This window comes from Rhinoraja longicauda, chromosome 31 (assembly GCF_053455715.1).
Source record: "Rhinoraja longicauda isolate Sanriku21f chromosome 31, sRhiLon1.1, whole genome shotgun sequence".
Classification (NCBI taxonomy): domain Eukaryota; kingdom Metazoa; phylum Chordata; class Chondrichthyes; order Rajiformes; family Arhynchobatidae; genus Rhinoraja; species Rhinoraja longicauda.
In genome coordinates this window covers 25,179,695-25,204,158 of record NC_135983.1, presented here as the reverse complement: position 1 = coordinate 25,204,158, position 24,464 = coordinate 25,179,695, and the positions used below count along the sequence as shown (strand labels likewise).

The window sequence follows — 24,464 nt, the reverse complement described above, 5'->3', positions numbered from 1 at the left end:
GCTCCAAGCAATTGTGCCCTAGCCTGCTCACCCTCGGTCTATAGCTCAAGCCCTCAAATCCTAGCCACATCCTCAAATCGTCTCGGCACCTTTTCTAGCTTAACGACATCTTTCGTGTAACATTGTGCCCAGAACTGAACACAATACTCTAATTGCTGTCTCACCGTCCTGTATAACAGCAACACGACCTCCCGACTTCAACTGACTGATGAAGGCCAATGTGCCAAATGCCTTTTTGACCACCCTATCTACCTTTGACACCACCTTCAAGGAACTATCTACCTGCACTCCGAGATCCCTATGCTCCACAACACTCCCCAGAACAACTACCATCCACTGTGTATTCACTGATGTGACCATTGATTTAGTGTTGCTCATTCATGCCATATGTTTACTCTCTAGTACACAGAGTCTAACAACCTTCTGAATGTTGGAGTAACTCAGCAGGTCAGGCAGCATCTCGGGAGAGAAGGAATGGGTGACGTTTCGAGTCGAGACCCTTCTTCAAACTGATGTCAGGGGGGCGGGACAAAGCTTTGTCCCGCCCCCCTGACATCAGTCTGAAGAAGGGTCTCGACCCGAAACGTCACCCATTCCTTCTCTCCCGAGATGCTGCCTGACCTGCTGAGTTACTCCAGCATTTTGTGAATAAATACCTTCGATTTGTACCAGCATCTGCAGTTATCTTCTTATATAACCTTCTGAATGTAATGCATGAGGAATTGGATGTGAAAATGGAAGGAACAAAGGTGAATGGGAACAAAATCCAAAGATCTTTAGTATGTTTCAGGTTTAATGAGTGAAAATATATTTTGTGGTCAATTAATTATTTTAATGCAGTCACAAAAATACAAATTTTTTTTTAGAAGGATGAGAGGGGATCTTATCGAAACGTATAAGATTATTAAGGGGTTGGACACGTTAGAGGCAGGAAACATGTTCCCAATGTTGGGGGAATCCAGAACCAGGGGCCACAGTTTAAGAATAAGGGGTCGGCCATTTAGAACGGAGATGAGGAAAAGCTTTTTCAGTCAGAGAGTTGTGAATCTGTGGAATTCTCTGCCTCAGAAGCAGTGGAGGCCAATTCTCTGAATGCATTCAAGAGAGAGCTAGATAGAGCTCTTAAGGATAGCGGAGTCAGGGGGTACGGGGAGAAGTCAGGAACGGGGTACTGATTGAGAATGATCAGCCATGATCACATTGAATGGCGGTGCTGGCTCGAAGGGCCGAATGGCCTACTCCTGCACCTATTGTCTATTGTAGAATAGAATGTTGACCACCCGGTCAGGCCTCTCATTCAGGGGATTTCCAGCTGCGGGGATTTCAAGTGCATTCTCGTAAATTTTACCCAGATTAAAAGAGGTGTCGGACCATCAGTTAGTTCAGAGATACAGTGCGGAAACAGACACTTCGGCCCACCGAGTCCGCGACGACCAGCGATCCCCACACACTAACACTATCCTACACACACACAGACTAGGGACAATTTACATTTATGCCAAGCCAATTAACCCACAACCCTGTACGTCCTTGGAGTGTGGGAGGGAACCGAAGATCTTGGAGAAAACCCACGCAGGTCACGGGGAGAAGGTGCAAACTCTGTACAGACTGCACCCGTAGTCGGGATCGAACCCGGGTCTCCGGCGCTGCAAGCGCTGTAAGGCAGCATCTCTACTGCCACGCCAACGTTCCAGTTGATGGAACAATCGGTGATGGAGCCATACAGCTGGTAGAGCAAAGAGAACCAGCAATCAGAATACAATGTTAGTGTTATGGCGTTACAGTGGCACTGAGAGTGCAGAAAGCTTGCTTAAGGTCTGCATGGCTTTACCTGGAAGCTAATCATCCCATCATTAATCATCGGTGTTTGTTTCTGATGGGGGGGGGGGGAGGGGAAGTTATTTTATTAAGAGAGGAATTTGCACTCTCTCGTCCCCCATGCAGATTTTTCTTTGAGTCCTAGACACCAATCATGGTGCACACTTCCTTCAAATGAAGATGTTGATTCTCAAGAACCATCCTGGATTTTCCACGCTCATTAATCTCCAAGGCTTAATGCAAGTCGCCCAGTTAGTGCCATAAATAAATGGCATCAAACAAAACGAATAAAACAAAGATAGACACAAAATGCCGGAGTGCCTCAGCGGGTCGGGCAGCATCTCTAGAGAAAAGGAGTAGGTGATGTTTGTTTTGGGTCGAGACCCTTCTTCAGACTCCGGGTCTCGGCCCGATACATCGCCCGTTCCTTCTCTCCAGAGATGCTGCCCGACCCGCTGAGTTACTCCAGCATTTTGTGTCCATCTTCGGTGTAAACCAGCGTCTGCAGTTCCTTCCTGCACAAAATTAAATAAAGCAATTTTATTTCAGTAAACTAATTAATAACCTGGCTGTCAACAGTAAAGAGCAATTGGAAGCAAGTCATGTTCTGAAGTACACAAGAACTGAACAGTTGATGATGCTAATAAATCGGGTTCAACTTTGTACATGTGAGATTATCGCTATACCTGGTGCAGGTGATACAATAATGAAGATCAGTCTTTAGGTAGACATCTTATGACTGGGCACAAAATGCTGGGGTAACTCAGCGGGACAGGCAGCATCTCTGGAGAGAAGGCGTGGGTGACGTTTTGGGTCCAGACCCTTCAGTCTGTTCCAGCTCTATTCTGGAATAGATTGATTCTATTCTGGGATTAGAGTTTATAGGCCAATTGACTTGGGAAAAATTGTAAATTGTTGCTACTGGGTGTAAGATAGTGCCCGTGTTCGGGGATGGCTGCTTGGCGAGGACTCTGTGGGTTGAAGGGACTGTTTCTGCACTGTAAACTAAAGGATAAGGAGCCTACAGGACGTCTCGACGCAAACCGTCACCCATTCCTTCTCTCCAGAGATGCTGCCTGACCCGCTGAGTTACTCCAGCACTCTGTGAAACGTCACCCATTCCTTCTCTCCACAGATGCTGCCCGACCCGCTGAGTTACTCCAGCACTCTTTGAAACGTCACCCATTCCTTCTCTCCACAGATGCTGCCCGACCCGCTGAGTTACTCCAAGCATTTTGTGTCTGTCCTCTGTGTAAACCAGCATCTGCAGTTCCTTCCGACACGTCTTTTCACTGGATCCGTTTGCAGCCGACAGCACATTTGAAGGTAGACGCAAAATGCTGAAGAAACTCAGCGGGTCAGGCAGCATCTCAGGAGAGAAGGAATGGGTGACATTTCGGGTCGAGAACCTGATGAAGGTTCTCGACCTGAAACGTCACCCATTCCTGAAGAAGGTTCTCGACCCGAAACGTCACCCATTCCTTCTCTCCAGAGATGCTGCCTGACCGCTGAGTTACTCCAGCATTTTGTGTCTACCTTCGATCTAAACCAGCATCTGCAGTTTTTTTTCCAACAGCAGATTTGTGCGTCCCTGATACAATATCTGCCTGGCAACCCAGGCACTTTTTCACATAATGCATTCCGTGAACGATAGCCACAGTCAATTAAGTTGATGGAATTTAAAGGGTGAAGGCAGAGGATGGGGTTGGGGGGGACGGAGAGATAGTCTGTTCGAACTGCAACAGTCTGTTCGAACTCCTTCCATCGGGCAGACGATACAAGGCCTTCTACGCCCGCACCTCCAGACTCAGGAACAGCTTCATCCCCAGGGCCATAGCTGCTATGAACCGGTCCTGCTGAGCCCGATGGTCACATCGCACAGCGAACCGGCACAGATCTACTTGCACTTTATTCTCTCTTAAAACTGTTACAATTTGTTTCGTTGGGTTGTTGTTGTTTAAATTAATTAATTTATTGCATCGTATGGGAGGCGCATTCCCAATCTCGTTGTACCCCTGTACAATGACAATAAAGATATATTGTATTGTATTGTATCAGCCATGATTGAAAGGCGGGAGGATGCTTGATGGGCCGAATGGCCTATTTCTGCTCCTGTCACATGTGAGCCAAGTATCTTTTTTTTAGCTGACTTCCTTAAATTACCTTCGGACAATGTCAACAAGGTTCACCGAGAAAAAGTGTGCTTTACCAAAATAGACCATTTCACTTCTCAGGATGTTGTCTGCAGGCTGGATCCAGTAGTGTGGGAAATGAGAATTGAACAATCTGACAGTGTTGAGCGGCCATGAAGTTAAGTGGATCATTTGACAGAAGTTGCTATTTCTGTTGACATGCAATGGAGTACTGTTAATGTACAAGGTAAAAAAGGTAGAATAGTACTTATTTTTCTCCGTTTCAGTTTGAATGTAGATTGTTGTGTAGTTCTGAAGCCACTTCACCATTCCCAGAAGATGTTATGCTGAAAATTCCACCGACAGAGATAAAAAAGTGACAAGGTGATCGCTTCATTTGAAGATAGTTTCCATGTTTGGTCGTTTTATAATCAATCATGTGTAGGGAGGAACTGCAGGTGCTGGTTTAAACCGAAAATCGACACTGATTGAGAATGATCAGCCATGATCACATTGAATGGCGGTGCTGGCTCGAAGGGCCGAATGGCCTCCTCCTGCACCTATTGTCTATTGTCTATAAAAATGCTGGAGTAACTCAGTGGGACAGGCAGCTTCTCTGGACAGAAGGAATGGGTGACGTTTTCGGGTCGAGACCCTTCTTCAGACTCAATTTGAAACGTCACCCATTCCTTCTCTTCAGAGATGCTGCCTGTCCTGCTGAGTTACTCCAGCATTTTGCGTCAGTCCTCATCCGAGAATCATGTTGAGTATGGGAAAGTGCTAGTGTATAGGGTGATCGCTGGTCGGCGTGGACTTGGTTGGCTGACGGGCCCCGTTTCCGCACTGCACGTGTAAACTGAAGTTCTTTGTCTTGGGACCCAGTGTGCTCATCTCTTTTTTTGGTTGGTAGCGTTTCTGTGAGGGTGTACCCCTGTACAATGACAATAAAGGGTCCCAATCTCGTTGTACCCCTGTACAATGACAATAAAGATATATTGTATATTATGTCCAGTGAGGTTTTGCCCTGTGAAAGTTGCTCTGCACACCCGAGAGTGGCTGTCGTCATTGCTACACTCATTTCCAGCTAGATTTCCATGCTGTATCTTTAAACTACGACATTATGCACACGCCCCAGGATGTCTTGTGCCGCATTGCCACGGCACTGGATCAAAGGGTGACTCCACACTGTGTGATCTTGTCCCGTGTTTGATTCAGCGGGGGATCTGAAAAACAGCAAGCTTTCCCGAGGCAGGTAGAATTAGACGAACAAAGAGATCTTCAAGCTGTTCCTCTTATCTGTCACAACAACTTACAACCAGGAACATTTACTACTGGGTGCACAATGACACTCATGTGTTCTCCCTTGCAACAAATCCCTTTCGACTGCTCAGTACCAGCCAGAAAAGCTGCCAAGTCAGACATTGCTACAGGAGATAAGACAAAATGCAAAGAACCCAAACGTCACCTATTCCTTTTCTCCAGAGATGTCGCCTGACCCGCTGTGTTGCTCCAGCTGCTTGTGTCTCGCTATACAGTAGATAACTTTGATGTGTACGCCCTTGTTTGAGGATGACTTGTGTTAGATAACTGGGCGAAATGGTGGCGCGGCGGTAGAGTTGCTGCCTCACAGCGCCAGTGATCCAGGCTTGATCCTGACCACGAGTGCTCTCTGTGCGGAGTTTGCACGTTCTCCCCGTGAACCTGCGTGGATTCTTAAGGGGTTGGACGGGCTAGATGCAGGAAGATTGTTCCCGATGTTGGGGAAGTCCAGAACAAGGGGTCACAGTTTAAGGATAAGGGGGAAGTCTTTTAGGACCGAGATGAGAACGTTTTTTTTCACACAGAGAGTGGTGAATCTGTGGAATTCTTTGCCACAGAAGGTAGTTGAGGCCAGTTCATTGGCTATATTTAAGAGGGAGTTAGATGTGGCCCTTGTGGCTAAAGGGATCAGGGGGTATGGAGAGAAGGTAGGTACGGGATACTGAGTTTGATGATCAGCCATGATCATATTGAATGGCGGTGCGTACAGGCTCGAAGGGCCGAATGGCCTACTCCTGCACCTATTTTCTATGTTTCTATGTTTCCCTCGGGGGCTCCAGTTTCCTCCCACATTCCAAAGACATACAGGTCTGTAAGTTAATTGGCCTTTGTTAAAAAAAAATTGCAAATTGTCCCTAGTGTGTGTAGGATTGTGCTAGTATACGGGGATCGCAGGTCGGTGCGGACTCGGTGGGCCAAAGGGCCTGTTTCCGTGCTGTATCTCCAAACGAAACTGTGCTGATGTTACTGTTCCAAAGACCACCAGTCCAACGCTAATGCACAGGTTACAGGAGGAAAGATTCTAAGGGGAGTAAGAGGCACCCGTGGCTGACAAGGGAAGTCAAGGACAGCATAAAAATAAAAGGGAAGAAGTATAACATAGCAAAGAAGAGTGGGAAGCCAGAGGATTGGGACTCTTTTAAAGAGCAACGGAAGATAACTAAAAAGGCAATACGGGGAGAAAAGATGAGGTACGAGGGTAAACTAGCCAATAATATAAAGGAGGATAGTAAAAGCTTTTTTAGGTATGTGAAGAGGAAAAAAATATTCAAGGCAAATGTGGGTCCCTTGAAGACAGAAGCAGGGGAATTTATTATGGGGAACAAGGAAATGGCAGAAGAGTTGAACCGGTACTTTGGATCTGTCTTCACTGAGGAGGATACAAACAATCTCCCAGATGTTCTAGTGGCCAGAGATCCTAGGGTGACAGAGGAACTGGAGGAAATCCACATTAGGCAGGAAAAAGTTTTGGGTAGACTAATGGGACTGAAGGCTGATAAATCCCCAGGGCCTGATGGTCTGCATCCCAGGGTGCTTAAGGAGGTGGCTCTTGAAATTGTGGACGCATTAGTAATGATTTTCCAATGTTCTATAGATTCCGGGTCAGTTCCTGTGGATTGGAGGGTAGCTAATGTTATCCCACTTTTCAAGAAAGGAGGGAGAGAGAAAACGGGAAATTATAGACCGGTTAGTCTGACATCAGTGGTGGGGAAGATGCTGGAGTCAATTATAAAAGACGAAATTGCGGAGCATTTGGATCGCAGTAACAGGATCGTTCAGAGTCAGCATGGATTTACGAAGGGGAAATCGTGCTTGACTAATCTACTGTAATTTTTTGAGGATGTAACTAGGAAAATTGACAGGGGAGAGTCAGTGGATGTGGTGTACCTCGACTTTCAGAAAGCCTTCGACAAGGTCCCACATAGGAGATTGGTGGGGAAAATTAGAGCACATGGTATTGGAGGTAGGGTACTGGCATGGATAGAAAGTTGGTTGACAGACAGAAAGCAAAGAGTGGGGATAAATGGGTCCCTTTCAGAATAGCAGGCAGTGACTAGTGGGGTACCGCAAGGCTCGGTGTTGGGACCGCAGCTATTTACAATATACATCAATGACTTGGATGAAGGGATTAAAAGTATCATTAGCAAATTTGCCGATGACACAAAGCTAGGTGGCAGTGTGAACTGTGAGGAAGATGCTATGAGGTTGCAGGGTGACTTGGACAGGTTGTGTGAGTGGGCGGATGCATGGCAGATGCAGTTTAATGTGGATAAGTGTGAGGTTATCCACTTTGGTGGTAAGAATAGGAAGGCAGATTATTATTTGAATGGTGTCATGTTAGGAAAAGGGGACATACAACATGATCTGGGTGTCTTAGTGCATCAGTCACTGAAAGGAAGCATGTAGGTACAGCAGGCAGTGAAGAAAGCCAATGGAATGTTGGCATTCATAACAAGAGGAGTTGAGTATAGGAGCAAAGAGGTCCTTCTGCAGTTGTACCGGGCCCTGGTGAGACCGCACCTGGAGTACTGTGTGCAATTTTGGTCTCCAAATTTGAGGAAGGATATTCATGCTATTGAGGGCGTGCAGCGTGGGTTTACTAGGTTAATTCCCGGAATGGCGGGACTGTCATATGTTGAAAGACTGGAGCGACTAGGTTTGTATACACTGGAATTTAGAAGGATGAGAGGGGATCTTATCGAAACGTATAAGATTATTAAGGAGTTGGACATGTTAGAGGCAGGAAACATGTTCCCAATGTTGGGGGAGTCCAGAACCAGGGGCCACAGTTTAAGAATAAGGGGTAGGCCATTTAGAACAGAGATGAGGAAAAACTTTTTTAGTCAGAGAGTTGTGAATCTGTGGAATTCTCTGTCTCAGAAGGCAGTGGAGGCCAATTCTCTGAATACATTCAAGAAAGAGCTAGATAGAGCTCTTAAGGATAGCGGAGTCAGGGGGTATGGGGAGAAAGCAGGAACGGGGTACTGATTGAGAATGATCAGCCATGATCACATTGAATGGCGGTGCTGGCTCGAAGGGCCGAATGGCCTACTCCTGCACCTATTGTCTATTGTCTATTGTCTATTGTCTACATGTATATATCTGCAATATGTGCAATAAATACTCCCCTTCAACATTTAAAACTGAGGTGAGAAGAAACTTTTTCACCCAGAGAGTTGTGAATTTGTGGAATTCTCTGCCACAGAAGGCAGTGGAGGCCAATTCACTGGATGAATTTAAAAGAGAGTTAGATAGAGCCCTAGGGGCTAGCGGAATCAAGGGATATGGAGGGAAGGCAGGCAATAGACAATAGACAATCGACAATAGGTGCAGGAGTAGGCCATTCAGCCCTTCGAGCCAGCATCGCCATTCAATGCGATCATGGCTGATCACTCTCAATCAGTACCCCATTCCTGCCTTCTCCCCATACCCCCTCACTCCGCTATCCTTAAGAGCTCTATCCAGCTCTCTCTTGAAAGCATCCAACGAACTGGCCTTCACTGCCTTCTGAGGCAGAGAATTCCACACCTTCACCACTCTCTGACTGAAAAAGTTCTTCCTCATCTCCGTTCTAAATGTCCTACCCCTTATTCTTAAACTGTGGCCCCTTGTTCTGGACTCCCCCAACATTGGGAACATGTTTCCTGCCTCTAATGTGTCCAATCCCCTAATTATCTTATATGTTTCAATAAGATCCCCCCTCATCCTTCTAAATTCCAGTGTATACAAGCCTAATTGCTCCAGCCTTTCAACATACGACAGTCCCGCCATTCCGGGAATTAACCTAGTGAACCTACGCTGCACGCCCTCAATAGCAAGAATATCCTTCCTCAAATTTGGAGACCAAAACTGCACACAGTACTCCAGGTGCGGTCTCACCAGGGCCCGGTACAACTGTAGAAGGACCTCTTTGGTCCTATACTCAACTCCTCTTGTTATGAAGGCCAACATTCCATTGGCTTTCTTCACTGCCTGCTGTACCTGCATGCTTCCTTTCAGTGACTGATGCACTAGGACACCCAGATCTCATTGAACATCCCCTCTTCCTAACTTGACACCATTCAGATAATAATCTGCCTTTCTATTCTTACTTCCAAAGTGAATAACCTCACACTTATCTACATTAAACTGCATCTGCCATGTATCCGCCCACTCACACAACCTGTCCAAGTCACCCTGCAGCCTTATTGCATCTTCCTCACAATTCACACTAACCCCCAGCTTAGTATCATCTGCAAATTTGCTAATGGTACTTTTAATCCCTTCATCTAAGTCATTAATGTATATCGTAAATAGCTGGGGTCCCAGCACCGAACCTTGCGGTACCCCACTGGTCACTGCCTGCCATTCCGAAAGGGACCCATTTATCCCCACTCTTTGCTTTCTGTCTGTCAACCAATTTTCTATCCATGTCAGTACCCTACCCCCAATACCATGTGCTCTAATTTTGCCCACTAATCTCCTATGTGGGACCTTGTCGAAGGCTTTCTGAAAGGCACGGGTTACTGATTGTGGATGATCAGCCATGATCACAATGAATGGCGGTGCTGGCTCGAAGGGCCAAATGGCCTCCTCCTGCACCTATTTTCTATGTTTCTAAGTGGTTCATAAGTTTGAGTAGCAGAATTAGGCCATTCGGCCCATCAAGTTTATTCGCCATTCGATCATGGCTGATCTACATTTTCCCCATCCTTCTGCCTTCTCCCCTCAACTCTCGACACCCTAATTAATCAAAAATCTGTTAAATCTCCATCTTAAATATGTCAACAAGACTTGGCCTCCACAGCCTTCTGCGACAATGAATCCTAGAGATTCACCACCCTCTGACTCAAGAAATTCCTCCTCATCTCCTTCCTAAAGGAACGGTCCTTGTATTCTGAGGCTGTGACCTCTGGTCCTAGCCTCAGACCACCAGTGGAACCATACCCTCCACATCCATTCTAGCCAGGCCTCTGCAGGACCGCTTCCCCTTGCGCCAGTCATTCTGAAACGAGGACGATCACAAATGCTGATTAGTCCATTTGCATAACTATTTCAACACGCCAGCATTAGCATTCCCCTGTGCGACGTTTTAAAGTGGCATTTCACCGTTTACATCCAAGTTAATGACGAGAGAAAGAACTTTAATCCAAAACACATTAAACCCTTTGCGAAAAATAACAAGGCAGGAAATTAAAGGGGTGATCTTCTGGGGCAGTCGCTGAAGGACAAAAAGTGTGAGTGCATCGTAATCCTGGAGTCACACAGCACAGAAACAGGCCCTTCAGACCAACCAACATATCCCATATATACTCGCCTGCTTTTGCCCATCTATCTATCTACTAAAACTCTCGTTTGTATGTTTGTTTGTTTAGATTTAGAGATACAGCGCGGAAACAGGCCCTTCGGCCCACCGAGTCCGCGCCGCCCAGCGATCCCCGCACATTAACACTATCCTACACACACTAGGGACAATTTTTACATTTACCCAGTCAATTAACCTACATACCTGTACGTCTTTGGAGTGTGGGAGGAAACCGAAGATCTCGGAGAAAAACCACGCAGGTCACGGGGAGAACGTACAAACTCCGTACAGACGGCACCCGTAGTCAGGATCGAACCTCCGGCACTGCATTCGCTGTAAGGCAGCAACTCTACCGCTGTGCCACCGTCCCGCCCCCTCCCCTGACATCAGTCTGAAGAAGGGTCTCGACCCGAAACGTCACCCATTTCTTCTCTCCAGAGATGCTGCCTGTCCCGCTGAGTTACTCCAGCATTTTGTGTCTACCTATTCCTGCGAGTTATGTTATCTCACTTTCGCATCCACTCCCTACACACTAGGAACAATTTACAAAGATCACTCAACCTACAAACCCAAGATAGGCACAAAATGCTGGAGTAACTCAGCGGGTCAGGCAGCATCTCTGGAGAGAAGGAATGGGTGACGTTTCGGGTCGAGACACTTCCTCACACTGTCTAAACTAAACTATATTCTTTCTGGCTGCGACCTTCATTCAAGTAATCATTCGTCACACATTTCAGAACAACAAAATTCCAAGGAGAGTGCTGCAGTTTTGTTTAGTTAGCGATTCAGCACGGAAACAGGCCCTTCGGCCCACCGAGTCCGCACCGACCAGCGATCTCCGTGAACTAACACCATCCTACACACACGAGGGGCAATTTTGCAATTATACCAAGCCAATTAACCTACAATGCTGTACGTCTTTGGAATGTGGAAAGAAACTGGAGCACCAGGAGAAAACCCACGCAGGTCATGGGGAGAACGTACAATCTCCGTACAGACAAGCACACGTAGTCAGGATTGAAACCGGGTCCAATGGAACTGTCAATTTTGAACCAAACGAAACATCCTTAAATTTTTTTTTTGCCAAAATCATTAGACTGGCAGCTGAAAGTGAGAAAAGACCAGTTCACTTCAGTTTAGTTTATTGCCTCGTGTACTGAGGTACAGTGCAAAGCTTTTGTTGCGTGCTAACCAGCCAGCGGAAAGACAATACACAGTGACAATTTTCTCGACCCGAAACGTCACCTATTGGGTCTGAAGAAGGGTCTCGACCCGAAACGTCACCCATTCCTTCTCCCCTGAGTAACCCGCTGAGTTACTCCAGCATTTTGTGATACCTTCGACTGAACCATTTACAATCTTTAGGTACATGGACACATGCTAATGTAAGAAAATAACTGCAGATGCTGGTATAAATTGAAGGTATTTATTTCACAAAATGCTGGAGTAACTCAGCAGGTCAGGCAGCATCTCAGGAGAGAAGGAATGGGTGATGTTTCGGGTCGAGAGCCTTCTTCAGACATGCTAAGGTGACAACCTTTAGTGCAAGGTAAAGCCAGCAAAGTCCGATCAAGGGTAGTGCGAGGGTCACCAATGAGGTAGATGGTAGTTCAGCGCTGCTCTCTGGTTGCGGTAGGATGGTTCAGTTGCCTGATAACAGCTGGGAAGAAACTGTCCCTGAATCTGGAGGTGTGCGTTTTCACACTCCAGCGATACCAGGTGAAGATTGCACGCTATCCACTGTTGGAGCACTAATTTCCCCTGTGACTGCATGGTTCACATCAGCAGAGACTGGTGACGACCGAGGACGTAACAAGACTCTGCAGTGGAGAGTGATCAATCAATGGAAGCTTAGCCCGTATTAATTCTCATACATTTATGTTCACACATCGAGTCTATCTGGCTCTTAGAAAACCTTCCCAGGGGATATCTTCTCCACTTATCATCAACCAAATTGCAAAGAGGCATGCTGCTGTGAAGATATTAAAATTCTGAAGGGTTCTTGCACTGTTGTTGTTTGCAAGTAGATTTATTTCAGACGAAATAGTAAATTAAACCCTACAAGATGGACACAAAATGCTGGAGTAACTCAGCGGGACAGACAGCATCTCTGGAGGGAAGGAATGGGGGACGTTTCGGGTCGGGACCCTTCTTCGGGTCAGGAGGGGCTCGACCCGAAACGTCACCCATTCCTTCTCCCCAGGGATGCTGCCTGTCCCGCTGAGTTACTCCAGCTTTCTGTGTCCATAGAAGCATAGAATATAGGTGCAGGAGTAGGCCGTTCGGCCCTTCGAGCCTGCACCGCCATTCAATATGATCATGGCAATATGATACAGTATCCAGGCCTACAGTGTCCGGGCCTACAGTGTCCGGGCCTAGAGCGCCGACCGGGCCTAATACGGGACAAGGGCGGTCCCGTACAGGACAAACCAATTTAGCCCAAAATACGGGATGTCCCGGCTAATACGGGATAGTTGGCAACGCTAGCGATCTAGCACACCCTGTCACCCAGTCTTCGGTTGTACAAACATTTGACTGCTGTAGTACACAAGCCACCCGAATGGAAGCAACATTTCAGCGCAGCGAACTAGCTTGAAGATGGAGAGTAGAAGGGGAAAGTCCAGAGACTAATTAGATAGCTCGTTCAAAGAGGCCATCACTGACTTCAATCTCCTCCCTTGATGTACAATTCATTGGAATTGGTTTCTCCTCCACCCTCCCACCCAATTATTCGGCTGAAACTGAATTGTTGCTAGGTTAGCAATCCACGGCCTATAATGATCCAACTTGATTGAAGCCTGCCTGGCTGCCACTTTGCAAATTAAGCAGCATCTTGCTGGGCAATAATAAATCGCTCCTGTTTTTCACGTTTTCCTCCTTCACCCAGTGAGCAATGTATTCCAGTTTGTTAAGTCAATTGACGTTTGCTTTTAATGCAAGAGCCTGCATCACAAGACTATTAATGCAAATGGATATTAATCCTCAACTAAACCCATTATCACTTCAAAAGAGCAGCAATTTTTTAAAGATTGCCTGTCAAAACGTTGCCCTTTCTCCAAATAGGATGAGTTGGATTCTCATAAGATCGTAAACGATAGGAGCAATAGACAATAGACAATAGGTGCAGGAAGGGGCCATTCAGCCCTTCGAGCCAGCACCGCCATTCAATGTGATCATGGCTGATCATTCTCAATCAGTACCCCGTTCCTGCCTTCTCCTCATACCTCCTGACTCTGCTATCCTTAAGAGTTCTATCTAGCTCTCTCTTGAATGCATTCACAGAATTGGCCTCCACTGCCTTCTGAGGCAGAGAATTCCACGGATTCACAACTCTCTGACTGAAAAAGTTTTTCCTCATCTCCGTTCTAAATGGCCTACCCCTTATTCTTAAACTGTGGCCCCTGGTTCTGGACTCCCCCAACATTGGGAACATGTTTCCTACCTCTAACGTGTCCAACCCCTTAATAATCTTACACGTTTCGATAAGAACCCCTCTCATCCTAAATTCCAGCGTATACAAGCCTAGTCGCTCCAGTCTTTCAACATTAGGCTATTAGGCCATTCAGCCCATCAAGTCTACCCCGCCATTCAATCATGGCTAATCTGTCTATCCCTCCTAACCCCATTCTCCTGCCTTCTCCCCGTAACCTCTGACACCCGCACTAATCAAGAATCTGTCTATCTCTGCCTCAGATATATCCACTGACTTGGCCTCCACAGCCTTCTGTGGCGAAGAATTCCACAGATTTACCACCCTCTGTTTTTGTTTGATTTTGTTCCAATCTTTTGCCTTTGTGGCTTCTGGCGCTCATAAGCATTCTGGTGTGTGTCGTTAGGGTGTTGGGAGGATGGTCCTGTTCAACTTGAAAGTGCAACCCTCTTGAGCATTAAGATCTCTAGTGCTCGAACTTAAAACAGGAAAGCAGACATGAGTTATGATCCGATACGATAGAACTTTATTTACCCCAAGAGGGAAATTGATCTGCCAACAGTCAGAAAAACACAAGGTGGATGAAACATGAAATTAAAGTGACGAGTGGAAAGGATTGCGGATGTGCGAAGATTTGGGGGGGGAGGAGGGGAGGAGGGGAGTCAGTGTACCCCACGACAGAAGGCACGGTGGCGCAGCGGTAGAGTTGCTGCCTTACAGCGAATGCAGCGCCGGATACTGTAGTGGAATTCTCTGCCACAGAGGGCAGTGGAGGCCAAATCTCTGGAAGGATTTAAGAGAGTTAGATAGAGCTCTAGGGGCTAGTGGAATCAAGGGTTTTTTGGGAGGAGGCAGGCACGGGTTATTGATTGTGGACGATCAGCCATGATCACAATGAATGGCGGTGCTGGCTCGAAGGGCTGAATGGCCTCCTCCTGCACCTATTTTCTATGTTTCTATGTTTCTCCTGAAATTAGAAATTGGGCTGAGGCGGCCGCTTTGTTGAAGGTGTTTTTTAAAATGTAACTTGGAATTTTTAATTAAACTTTTTTTTTCCCCCTTCCCCCCTTCCCCCCTGCCCTCCCCCCCCCTGCCCTCTCCCCCCATTGCAGAGATGACTGGCACAGTTGCAGATATCTCCCTGGTCCATTGGAAGCAGCAATGGCTGGAGAACGGGACTCTCTACTTCCACGTCTCGATGAGCAACGTGGAGCACCTCTCCCAGACCACTCCACCCACCCAGCGGGAACCCTCCGAGATCGTGGATGAGCAGATGCACGTCCTCCACGTCTCCGTCATGGTAAGACCCCCGGGGAGGAGAGCCGCCTGGCGTTCATGGTCCCCCTCGCATTGCGCGTCGGGCATCGCGGGTAAATTGTGAGCTCAACAAGCTCGTCGCTGGTGCGGGTGTGCAAGTGCGCATCGGTCTGTGGACGCTGAACGTCCACCGATTGGAAAACTGATACAGTGCGTCATTGCAGCTCGGTGGGTTTCAAGTAACGTTGCCTACGATTTTAACCTGTTCACTGCCAAGTTTTTTTTGTGTTTCACTATTGGCCGTGACCTGAGTGTTCTCGAGGATGGGGGTGGGGGGGTGGCACTGAACGGGTTAATGATGTTCCCAGAAAAGATTGCAAGAGGTTGCGAATTTGAACTCCAGAATTTATCTGCACAAGAATGACTTTACTTGTGTGTACCTGATGCTGGTTAAGTAATCGAGCACAGGAGTGTAACTGAACTTGATTGATGTGTGGGATAGTTTTATTGGCATCGAGACCTGCAATACCTGGATCAGTAGTGACAACGATATTGGTCTGAAGGCTGGCATCTATCTTTTCATCCAGCTGCCGTTTCATATGAAATAATCAAAGTGAGAAATGAAAGGGAAGAAAATAACGCCTCGTCGAATGTAACCAAATGCACACCCTTCAAATCCTAGATATATGGTATCTTTTCTTTTTCCAAATTAAACAGGTGATGGACAGCCTGCCATGTTTATCTGTTGTACAGTCGTTGCAGTGTGGGGGGGGAAATGCTTTGCCTTCTGTGAAAGTGAAAGAAAATTAAGTCTACTGGAATAGAGACACAAAAAGCTGGAGTAACTCAGCGGGACAGGCAGCATCTCTGGAGAGACGGAGTCGAGACCCTTCTTGAGAATTTGAGGAGGAACCTATTTTGTCAGAGGGCGGTGAATCTGTGGAATTCTTTCCACAGAAGGCAGTGGAGGCCAAGTCAATGGATATTTTTATGGAAGAGATAGATAGATTCTTGATTAACACAGTTGTCAGAGGTCTGGGGAGAAGGTCAATAGACAATAGACAATAGACAATAGGTGCAGGAGGAGGCCATTCGACCCTTCGAGCCAATGTTCGAAAATGGCTGATCATTCTCAATCAGTACCCCGTTCCTGCCTTCTCCCCGTATCCCCTGACTCCGCTATCCTTAAGAGCTCTATCTAACTCTCTCTTGAATGCATTCAGAGAATTTGCCTCCACTGCTTTTGAGGCAGAGAATTCCACAGATTCACAACTCTCTGACTGAAAAAGATTTTCCTCATCTCCGTTCTAAATGGCCTACCCCTTATTCTTAAACTGTGGCCCCTGGATCTGGACTCCCCCAACATTAGGAACATGTTTCCTGCCTCTAACGTGTTCAACCCCTTAATAATCTTATACGTTTCAATAAGATCTCCTCTCATCCTTCTAAATTCCAGTGTATACAAGCCTAGCCGCTCCAGTCTTTCAACATATGACAGTCCCGCCATTCCGGGAATTAACCTAGTAAACCTACGCTGCACGCCCTCAATAGCAAGAATATCCTTCCTCAAATTTGGAGACCAAAACTGCAGATTTTTGATTAGAAGGGTTATGGGGAGAAGGCAGGAGAATGGGACTCGGTGGCAGAGATCAGCCATGATTGAATGGCGGAGTGGACTCGATGGACCTAATGGCCTAATTCCCATAACTTGTGAACGTGAACTTTCTCCTCACCCACACCTTCCCGCCGCCAGGTCCTCAAGGTTCTCCCTCATTCGTCGCTTCAAGATAAGTTCCAATTCATGTTTGAGGTTGAGAGTGGAGAGTGCTTGCCTGCAATTGGAGATTTTGTGTGTCGTTCTTCCGTGTGTTGGCTCTGCAGTGCACACTCATCCACAGTCGTTCAGCTCCAGATTTGAACTTTGGAGGTCATGTTCCCCGTGAAATTATCTGAAAGAAGGACATTTGAAAGTGACAGGGGGTGCCTGATATAGCCAATTTCTCATTTCAACATAGAGCATCCACTCAAAATTGCCTTGGACTCTCTGGTGATTTACTAGGACTACTTGACTTGATGTGTTCCTGGGTCAAGTTGAAAAACAAGCTCTATTTTACAGTCTTGATGGCCTTATTGAAGTGGATGCTTTCACAACAAAGGCCTGGATGGAGTGGATATGGAGAGGATATTTCCACTCGTGGGAAAGTCTAGAACTCGAGGGCGCAGCCTTCAGAATAAAAGGATGTGCCTTTAAGTAGGAGACGAGGAGGAATTTCTTTAGTCAGAGGGTGGTGAATCTGTGGAATTCATTGACAGAGATGGCTGTGGAGGCCAAGTCAATGGATATTTTCAAAGCGGAGATTGATAGATTCTGGATTATTAAAGGTGACGTGGGTCCATGCAGCCACCACCCTTTGTGTGAAAAAGTTACCCCTTGGGTTCCTATTAATTCTTTCCCCCTTCATCTGAAACCTATGTTGTCTGGTTCTCGGTTCCCCTACTCCGGGCAAGAGACTCTGTGCGTGTACCTAATGTGTTTCAGACTACATATCACGCTGTATAGCACTATTTGGGAATTGGCTAATGTTGATAGCTACGTCACTATGGTGTTTGCAGCACATTTCATTGGCATATAGTCACAAGGCCAATCGCCAGAGAAATCTGGTTTTTATTTAATTCTAAAAAATCTTGATTAATACGGGCATCAGGGGCTATGGGGAGAAGGGCAGGAGAATGAGATGAGGAGGGAGAGAGAGATAGATCAGCCATGATTGATTGGCGCAGTAGACCTGATAGGAGTCTTCTGCTCCCATCACATATGAACAACCGTTTAGCCATTAGATGCCAGTTGCTCCACTTTCATTCAATTACATCTTCCGAGCTGCTTCAATTCTCCTTCAGGAAGATATTTTTAGCACAAAGCTAGAATCTACCTGTGGAAATGCATCATTTGAAATGTCTGAACAAAACTTTGGGCACTACACATTTCACGTGTGCTGGTTTACATGTTTTTAGCACATGCCCTAGTCTAATTACTACCAAAGTATAATTTACATGCTCTTATTTGTGTAATTAATGCGCTAAAATGTGTGCCTGGCAGTGTTGTTGCGTGTAGTGCGAGGCATATGTTTGATTTGCATGCTTTTTGATTTACACGGTGCTTTTTAAGCGCGTAACCCTGATGTAAAATACAAAATGCCCGTAGTTTGTGTACAGCATCCACATGGGTAAGACACATTAGTTTAGCTGAGAAGTACAGCGCGGAAACAGGCCCTTCGGCCCACCGAGTCCGCGCCGACTGGCGATCCCCGCACGCTAACACCCTACACACACCAGGGACCATTTTACATTTTTACCCAGTCAATTAACCAACAAACCTGTAGATTTTTAGATTTTTTTTTTTAGATTTAGAGATACAGCGCGGAAACAGGCCCTTCGGCCCACCGAGTCCGCGCCGCCCAGCGATCCCCGCACATTAACACTGTCCTACACACACTAGGGACAATATTTTCACATTTTTACCCAGTCAATTAACCTACAAACCTGTACGTCTTTGGAGTGCGGGAGGAACCCGAAGATCTCGGAGAAAACCCACGCGGGTCACGGGGGGAACGTACAAACTCCGTACAGACAGCGCCCGTAGTCAGGATCGAACCTGGGTCACTGGCGCTGTAAGCGCCGTAAGGCGGCAACTCTACCGCTGCGCCACTGTTGCGCCCTATACAGGTGAATATAATGAGCCAGGGCGAGGTGCAAACACATAAAGAAAAGCTTGCCTGCAAATCCTACGTAGCACTTCTACTTAACGAGAAATAATGCGCGTGAGTATGCGCATATTCAAAAAGAAAAAGAGACAACAACTGTGCTGCAATCTTAATTATAAAACTGCCAGCGTTTACTGCCATTAATGCAAGGAGCCAGTAGACAACGTAGCATCTGAGTGGTTACATAGAAACATAGAAACATAGAAAATAGGTGCAGGAGTAGGCCATTCGGCCCTTCAAGCCTGCACCGCCATTCACCATGATCATGGCTGATCATCCAGCTCAGTATCCCGTACCTGCCTTCTCTCCATACCCCCTGATCCCTTTAGCCATAAGGGCCACATCTAACTCCCTCTTAAATATAGCCAATGAACTGGCCTCAACTACCTTCTTTGGCAGAGAATTCCACAGACTCACCACTCTCTGTGTGAAAAAATGTTTTCTCATCTCGGTCCTAAAAGACTTCCCCCTTATCCTTAAGCTGTGACCCCTGGTTCAGGACTTCCCCAACATCGGGAACAATCTTCCCGCATCTAGCCTGTTCAACCCCTTAAGAATTTTATATGTTTCAATAAGATCCCCCCTCAGTCTTCTAAATTCCAGCGAGTACAAGCCGAGTCTATCCAGTCTTTCTTCATATGAAAGTCTTGCCATCCCAGGGATCAATCTGGTGAACCTTCTCTGTACTCCCTCTAAGGCTAGAGTTGGGTGGGGGCGGGACAAAGGAAGGATATAGGTGGAGACAGGAAGATAGAGGGAGAACTGGGAAGGGGGAGGGAAAGAGAGGGACAGAGAAACTATCTAAAGTTAGAGAAGTCAATGTTCATACCGCTGGGCTGCAAGCTGCACAAGCGAAATATGAACAGGAAATTGCTGTTCCTCCAATTTCCGGTGGGCCTCACTATGGCACTGGAGGAGGCCCATGACAGAAAGGTCAGACTGGGAGTGGGAGGGGGAGTTGAAGTGCTCAACCACCGGGAGATCAGGTTGGTTAAGGCGGACTGACTCCTTCTTAAGTCTGCTCAGTTCCCAAAACTCATCCGTGGATGCACTTGATACCTGCTGCCTAGACTGGTCCCATGCCTCCTTTCTCTTGACCAGAATCCCATCCAGGCTCCCTCGCTCCCACCTTACTTGCCCTTCACTCTAACACTGTTGCAATATAAGCCCAAAGTCCTTTCTGCAACCAAGGACACTCCACAGTTCAATGGCTACTGTTGGCAGTGTACAAGAGCCTGGTGGTTGTTGGGAAGAAGCTATTCTTGAACACATTGTTTTTTTGGTTTAGAGATTCAGAGGGGAAACAGGCCATTCGTTCCACCGAGTCCGTGCCGACCACCATTCACCCTGTACACTAGCACTGTCGTACACAGCCAATTAGCCTGCAAACCTGTATGTCTTTGGAGTGTGGGAGGAAACCGGAGCACCCGGAGAAAACCCACACAGTCACGGGGAGAACGTACAAACTCCACACAGACAGCACCCGTAGTCAGGATCGAACCCGGGTCTCTGGCGCTGTGAGCCGGCAACTCTACCGCTGCGCCACCATGCCGCCCTAAAGATATCTAAATATCTTGTGCCACGGTGGCGCAGCGGTAGAGTTGCTGCCTTACAGCGAATGCAGCACCGGAGACTCAGGTTCGATCCCGACTACGGGCGCCGTCTGTACGGAGTTTGTACGTTCTCCCCGTGACCTGCGTGGGTTTTCTCCGAGATCTTCGGTTTCCTCCCACACTCCAAAGACGTACAGGTATGTAGGTTAATTGACTGGGTAAATGTAAAAAAAATTGTCCCTAGTGTGTCTAGGATAGTGCTAATGTGCGGGGATCGCTGGGCGGCGCGGACCCGGTGGGCTGAAGGGCCTGTTTCCGCGCTGTATCTCTAAATCTAAAAATAAGTTAATGTGACAAATTTGTTAATATTTTGAATTATATTTTGAATTTTGAAATATGTTATAGAAAGTTCAGAACATTTAATACCCCAGGTGTTATTTTTTTAAATGGTAAGATTTTATTTAGAAATTTGGGGTTGACTGTGATTCTAAGCAAACTCGTAATTGTCAGGTACTGTACATGCAAAATAACACTGCAGGAGAAAGCCCTCAATTTAGATATGTGGAAAACAATAATTAAGGCATTTTCAACAGCCAAAGCAGTTAATACAATTTCTGTTGCTCTACATTCATTCAGTGTAGAACCATTAATTTGCAGGTAAGGTAACATCTGTGGAAAGAAATAAAATGTAATGTTTCAGGTCAAAAAACCTTCCAGGGAAGCAGATTTCCTTCAAAGGCTGCTTTCCTGAAAGAGAAGTGGGAATCAATTCAATGTTAAATTACAGATGGGTCGGATGGAACTGCAGGTGCTGGTTTAAACCGAAGGTAGACACAAAAATGCTGGAGTAACTCAGCGGGACAGGCAGCATCCCTGGAGAGAAGGAATGGGTGATGTTTCGGGTCGAGTCTGAAGAAGGGTCTCGGCCCGAGAGGTCACCCACTCATTAAATGACAGATGCTGGAAATAGGAAATCAGAGCCAAAAAATGTTGGAGATGCTCACTAGGTCAGGCAGCATCTGTGGAAAGAGAACTAGCATTGCCAGTCATTCGTTGATGGCACAGTGGTGCAGCGGTAGAGTTGCCGTCTCGCAGCGCCAGAGACCTGGGTTTGATCCTGACCATGTGTTTTCGGGACAGAGCTTTGTACATTTTCCCTGTGACTGCGTGGCCTTTCTCTGGGTGCTCCAGTTTCCTCCCACATTCCAAAGACGTGCAGGATTCTAGGTTGAATGGCTTTTATAAAATGTCCCCAGTGTGTAGGATTGAACATCTGTAGGTGAGCGTTGATTGACACAGTGCCCCGAAGTGCCTGTTTCCGTACTGTATCTTTAAACTAAACTGAAACTAAATTTTGTTCATATCAGAAATGATCTGTAATATTAACAGAAGGTAGACACAAAATGCTGGGGTAACTCAGCGGGTCAGGCAGCATCTCGGGAGAGAAGGAATGGGCGACATTTCAGGTTGAGTCCCTTCTTCAGACATTTTCTATGTCTATGTCTATGTCTATTTCGGGGAGGGGGGCGGGAAAAGGATAGGATGGAATAGGAGACGGGAAGACTAGTGGGAGAACTGGGAAGGGGGAGGGGAAAGAGAGGGACAGAGGAACTATCTGAAGTTAGAGAAGTCAATGTTCATACCGCTGGGGTGTAAACTGCCCGAACGAAATTAACAGTGTCTAGGAAGAACTGCAGATGCTGGTTTACACCAAAGATAGACAAAAAATGCTGGAGTAACTCAGCGGGTCAGGCAGCATCTCTGTAGAGAAGGAATGGGTGACGTTTCGGGTTGAGACCCTTCTTCAGACAGTTTCCCTATCCACAGATGCGACCTGACCTGCTGAGTGTTTCCAGCGTTTTAAGATTTGATTTCAGAATTCCCGCCCTGATTGTCTGGTTAACACTTTTATTAACTGGGTTCAGCGGCCTCTTGAAGCATGCATGAAATTAAATGCCCTGCTCAATGCCGGACCGTGAGAAATAAGAGCAGGAGTAAGCCATTTGGCGCTCCTACAGTGTTATTTTGCAGGTACAGTACCTGACAATTACGAGTTTGCTTAGAATCACAGTCAACCCCAAATTTCTAAATAAAATCTTACCAGTTTTAAAAATAACACCTGGGGTATTAAATGTTCTGAACTTTCTATAACATATTTCAAAATTCAAAATATAATTCAAAATATAATGCAAGTCAGAGGGGAGAAAGTACAAACTACGCAATTCATCAACTTCGTGGCTTCTCTTACACCTCAATTCAATTCAATTCAATTCAATTCAATTCAATCAATTCAATTCAAATTTATTTGTCACATACACATACACGATGTGCAGTGAAATGAAAGTGGCAATGCCTGCGGGTTGTGCACAAAAAGAATTACAGTTACAGCGCCATTCCCGTCATCTATATTTGAATTGCTCAATTTAAACTTGTCAGGGCGACGGGGGTTATGGGTAGAAGGCAGGAGAATAGCATAAGGAGGGAGAGATGGATCAGCCGTGATTGAGTGGCGGGGTAGACTTGATGGGCCGAACGGCCTTATTCAGCTCCTGTCACTTATGAACTGAGGACCTAATTCCCTTCATGTCCAGAAATCTATTGACTTCTGTTTAAATTACCTGGATGGCCTGATCATTCACTCTTCTCCAAGGACATGAATTCCAAAGATTTGCACGCTTCGATGCGAAGACACTTCTCCCCTTCTTGGCACGAAGATGCCGACCCCTTGTTTGGAGACCGTGACTCCTGGTTTTAAATTCTACAGCAAGGGTAAGGTCTCCTTCCTGCAACCACCTTGCAGAGCCAAAGAAACCCCTCGTTCTTCAGAGCTCTAGCGACAACAACCCCGTATCTTCTCATCCCAGGCAATCACCGTCCCTGGAACAGTGCTGGGTATCTCTAAAGCGGAGGTTGGCAGATCGTTACTCAGCACAGGAGTCAGGGGTTATGGGGAGAAGGCAGGAGAATGGGGTTGAGAGGGAGGGAAAGATAGATCGGCCATGTTTGAATGCCGGAGTCGGCTCGATGGGGGCGGATGACCTACTTCTGCTCCTGTGACCTGTAAACCTATGGAACACTCAGCAGATTGGGCACCCAAAACAAAAACTAAAGGGAATTAACAATTTCACCTCGAATTTCCAGCGCGTGCAGTATTTTGATTTTCATCTCTGAAGCCGATCTCGTGAATTGGTTTCATTTCCTCTCTGGAGAGGTGAGAAGATAAATCTTATTCGCTGCCCCAGCCGAGCGAGATCCCATCAATCCCCGGTATAGTTACAGAAAAACGTCTTATCTCCTCTGTTTTGATTACCATGTAACGAAATATTGTCTTGAGTTGGGTTGCCAAGATTATGATTGCATTGGAGAGAGTGTGGAACTGATTCACTAGGACAATAGACAATAGATGCAGGAGTAGGCCATTCGGCCCTTCCAGCCCGCACCGCCATTCAATGTGATCATGGCTGATCATTCTCAATCAGTACCCCGTTCCTGCCTTCTCCCCATACCCCCTGACTCCGCTATCCTTAAGAGCTCTATCTCACTCTCTCTTGAATGCATTCAGAGAACTGGCCTCCACTGCCTTCTGAGGCAGAGAATTCCACAGATTTACAACTCTCTGACTGAAAAAGTTTTTCCTCATCTCCGTTCTAAATGGCCCACCCCTTATTCTTAAGCTGGGTTAAACTAGGATGCTGAACCTAGCCCGGATGTGGCACGGTAGCGCAGTGGTAGAGTTGCTGCTTTACAGCGAATGCAGCGCCGGAGACTCAGGTTCGATCCTGACTACGGGTGCTGTACTGTAAGGAGTTTGTACGTTCTCCCCGTGACCTGCGTGGGTTTTCTCCGAGATCTTCGGTTTCCTCCCACACTCCAAAGACGTACAGGTATGTAGGTTAATTGACTGGGTAA

General features: G+C 46.6%; 1 protein-coding gene across 1 annotated transcript in view; it reads left to right on the top strand.

The window, feature by feature from the left end:
• LOC144608288 (astrotactin-2-like) overlaps positions 1 to 24,464 on the top strand; it is a 908,904-nt gene that overhangs the window by 93,072 nt on the left and 791,368 nt on the right. Inside the window, exon 2 of the mRNA XM_078425904.1 lies at positions 15,097 to 15,284. Within this exon, the coding sequence (XP_078282030.1) occupies positions 15,097 to 15,284 (188 nt within the window). The remainder of the gene's footprint in view (positions 1 to 15,096; positions 15,285 to 24,464) is intronic.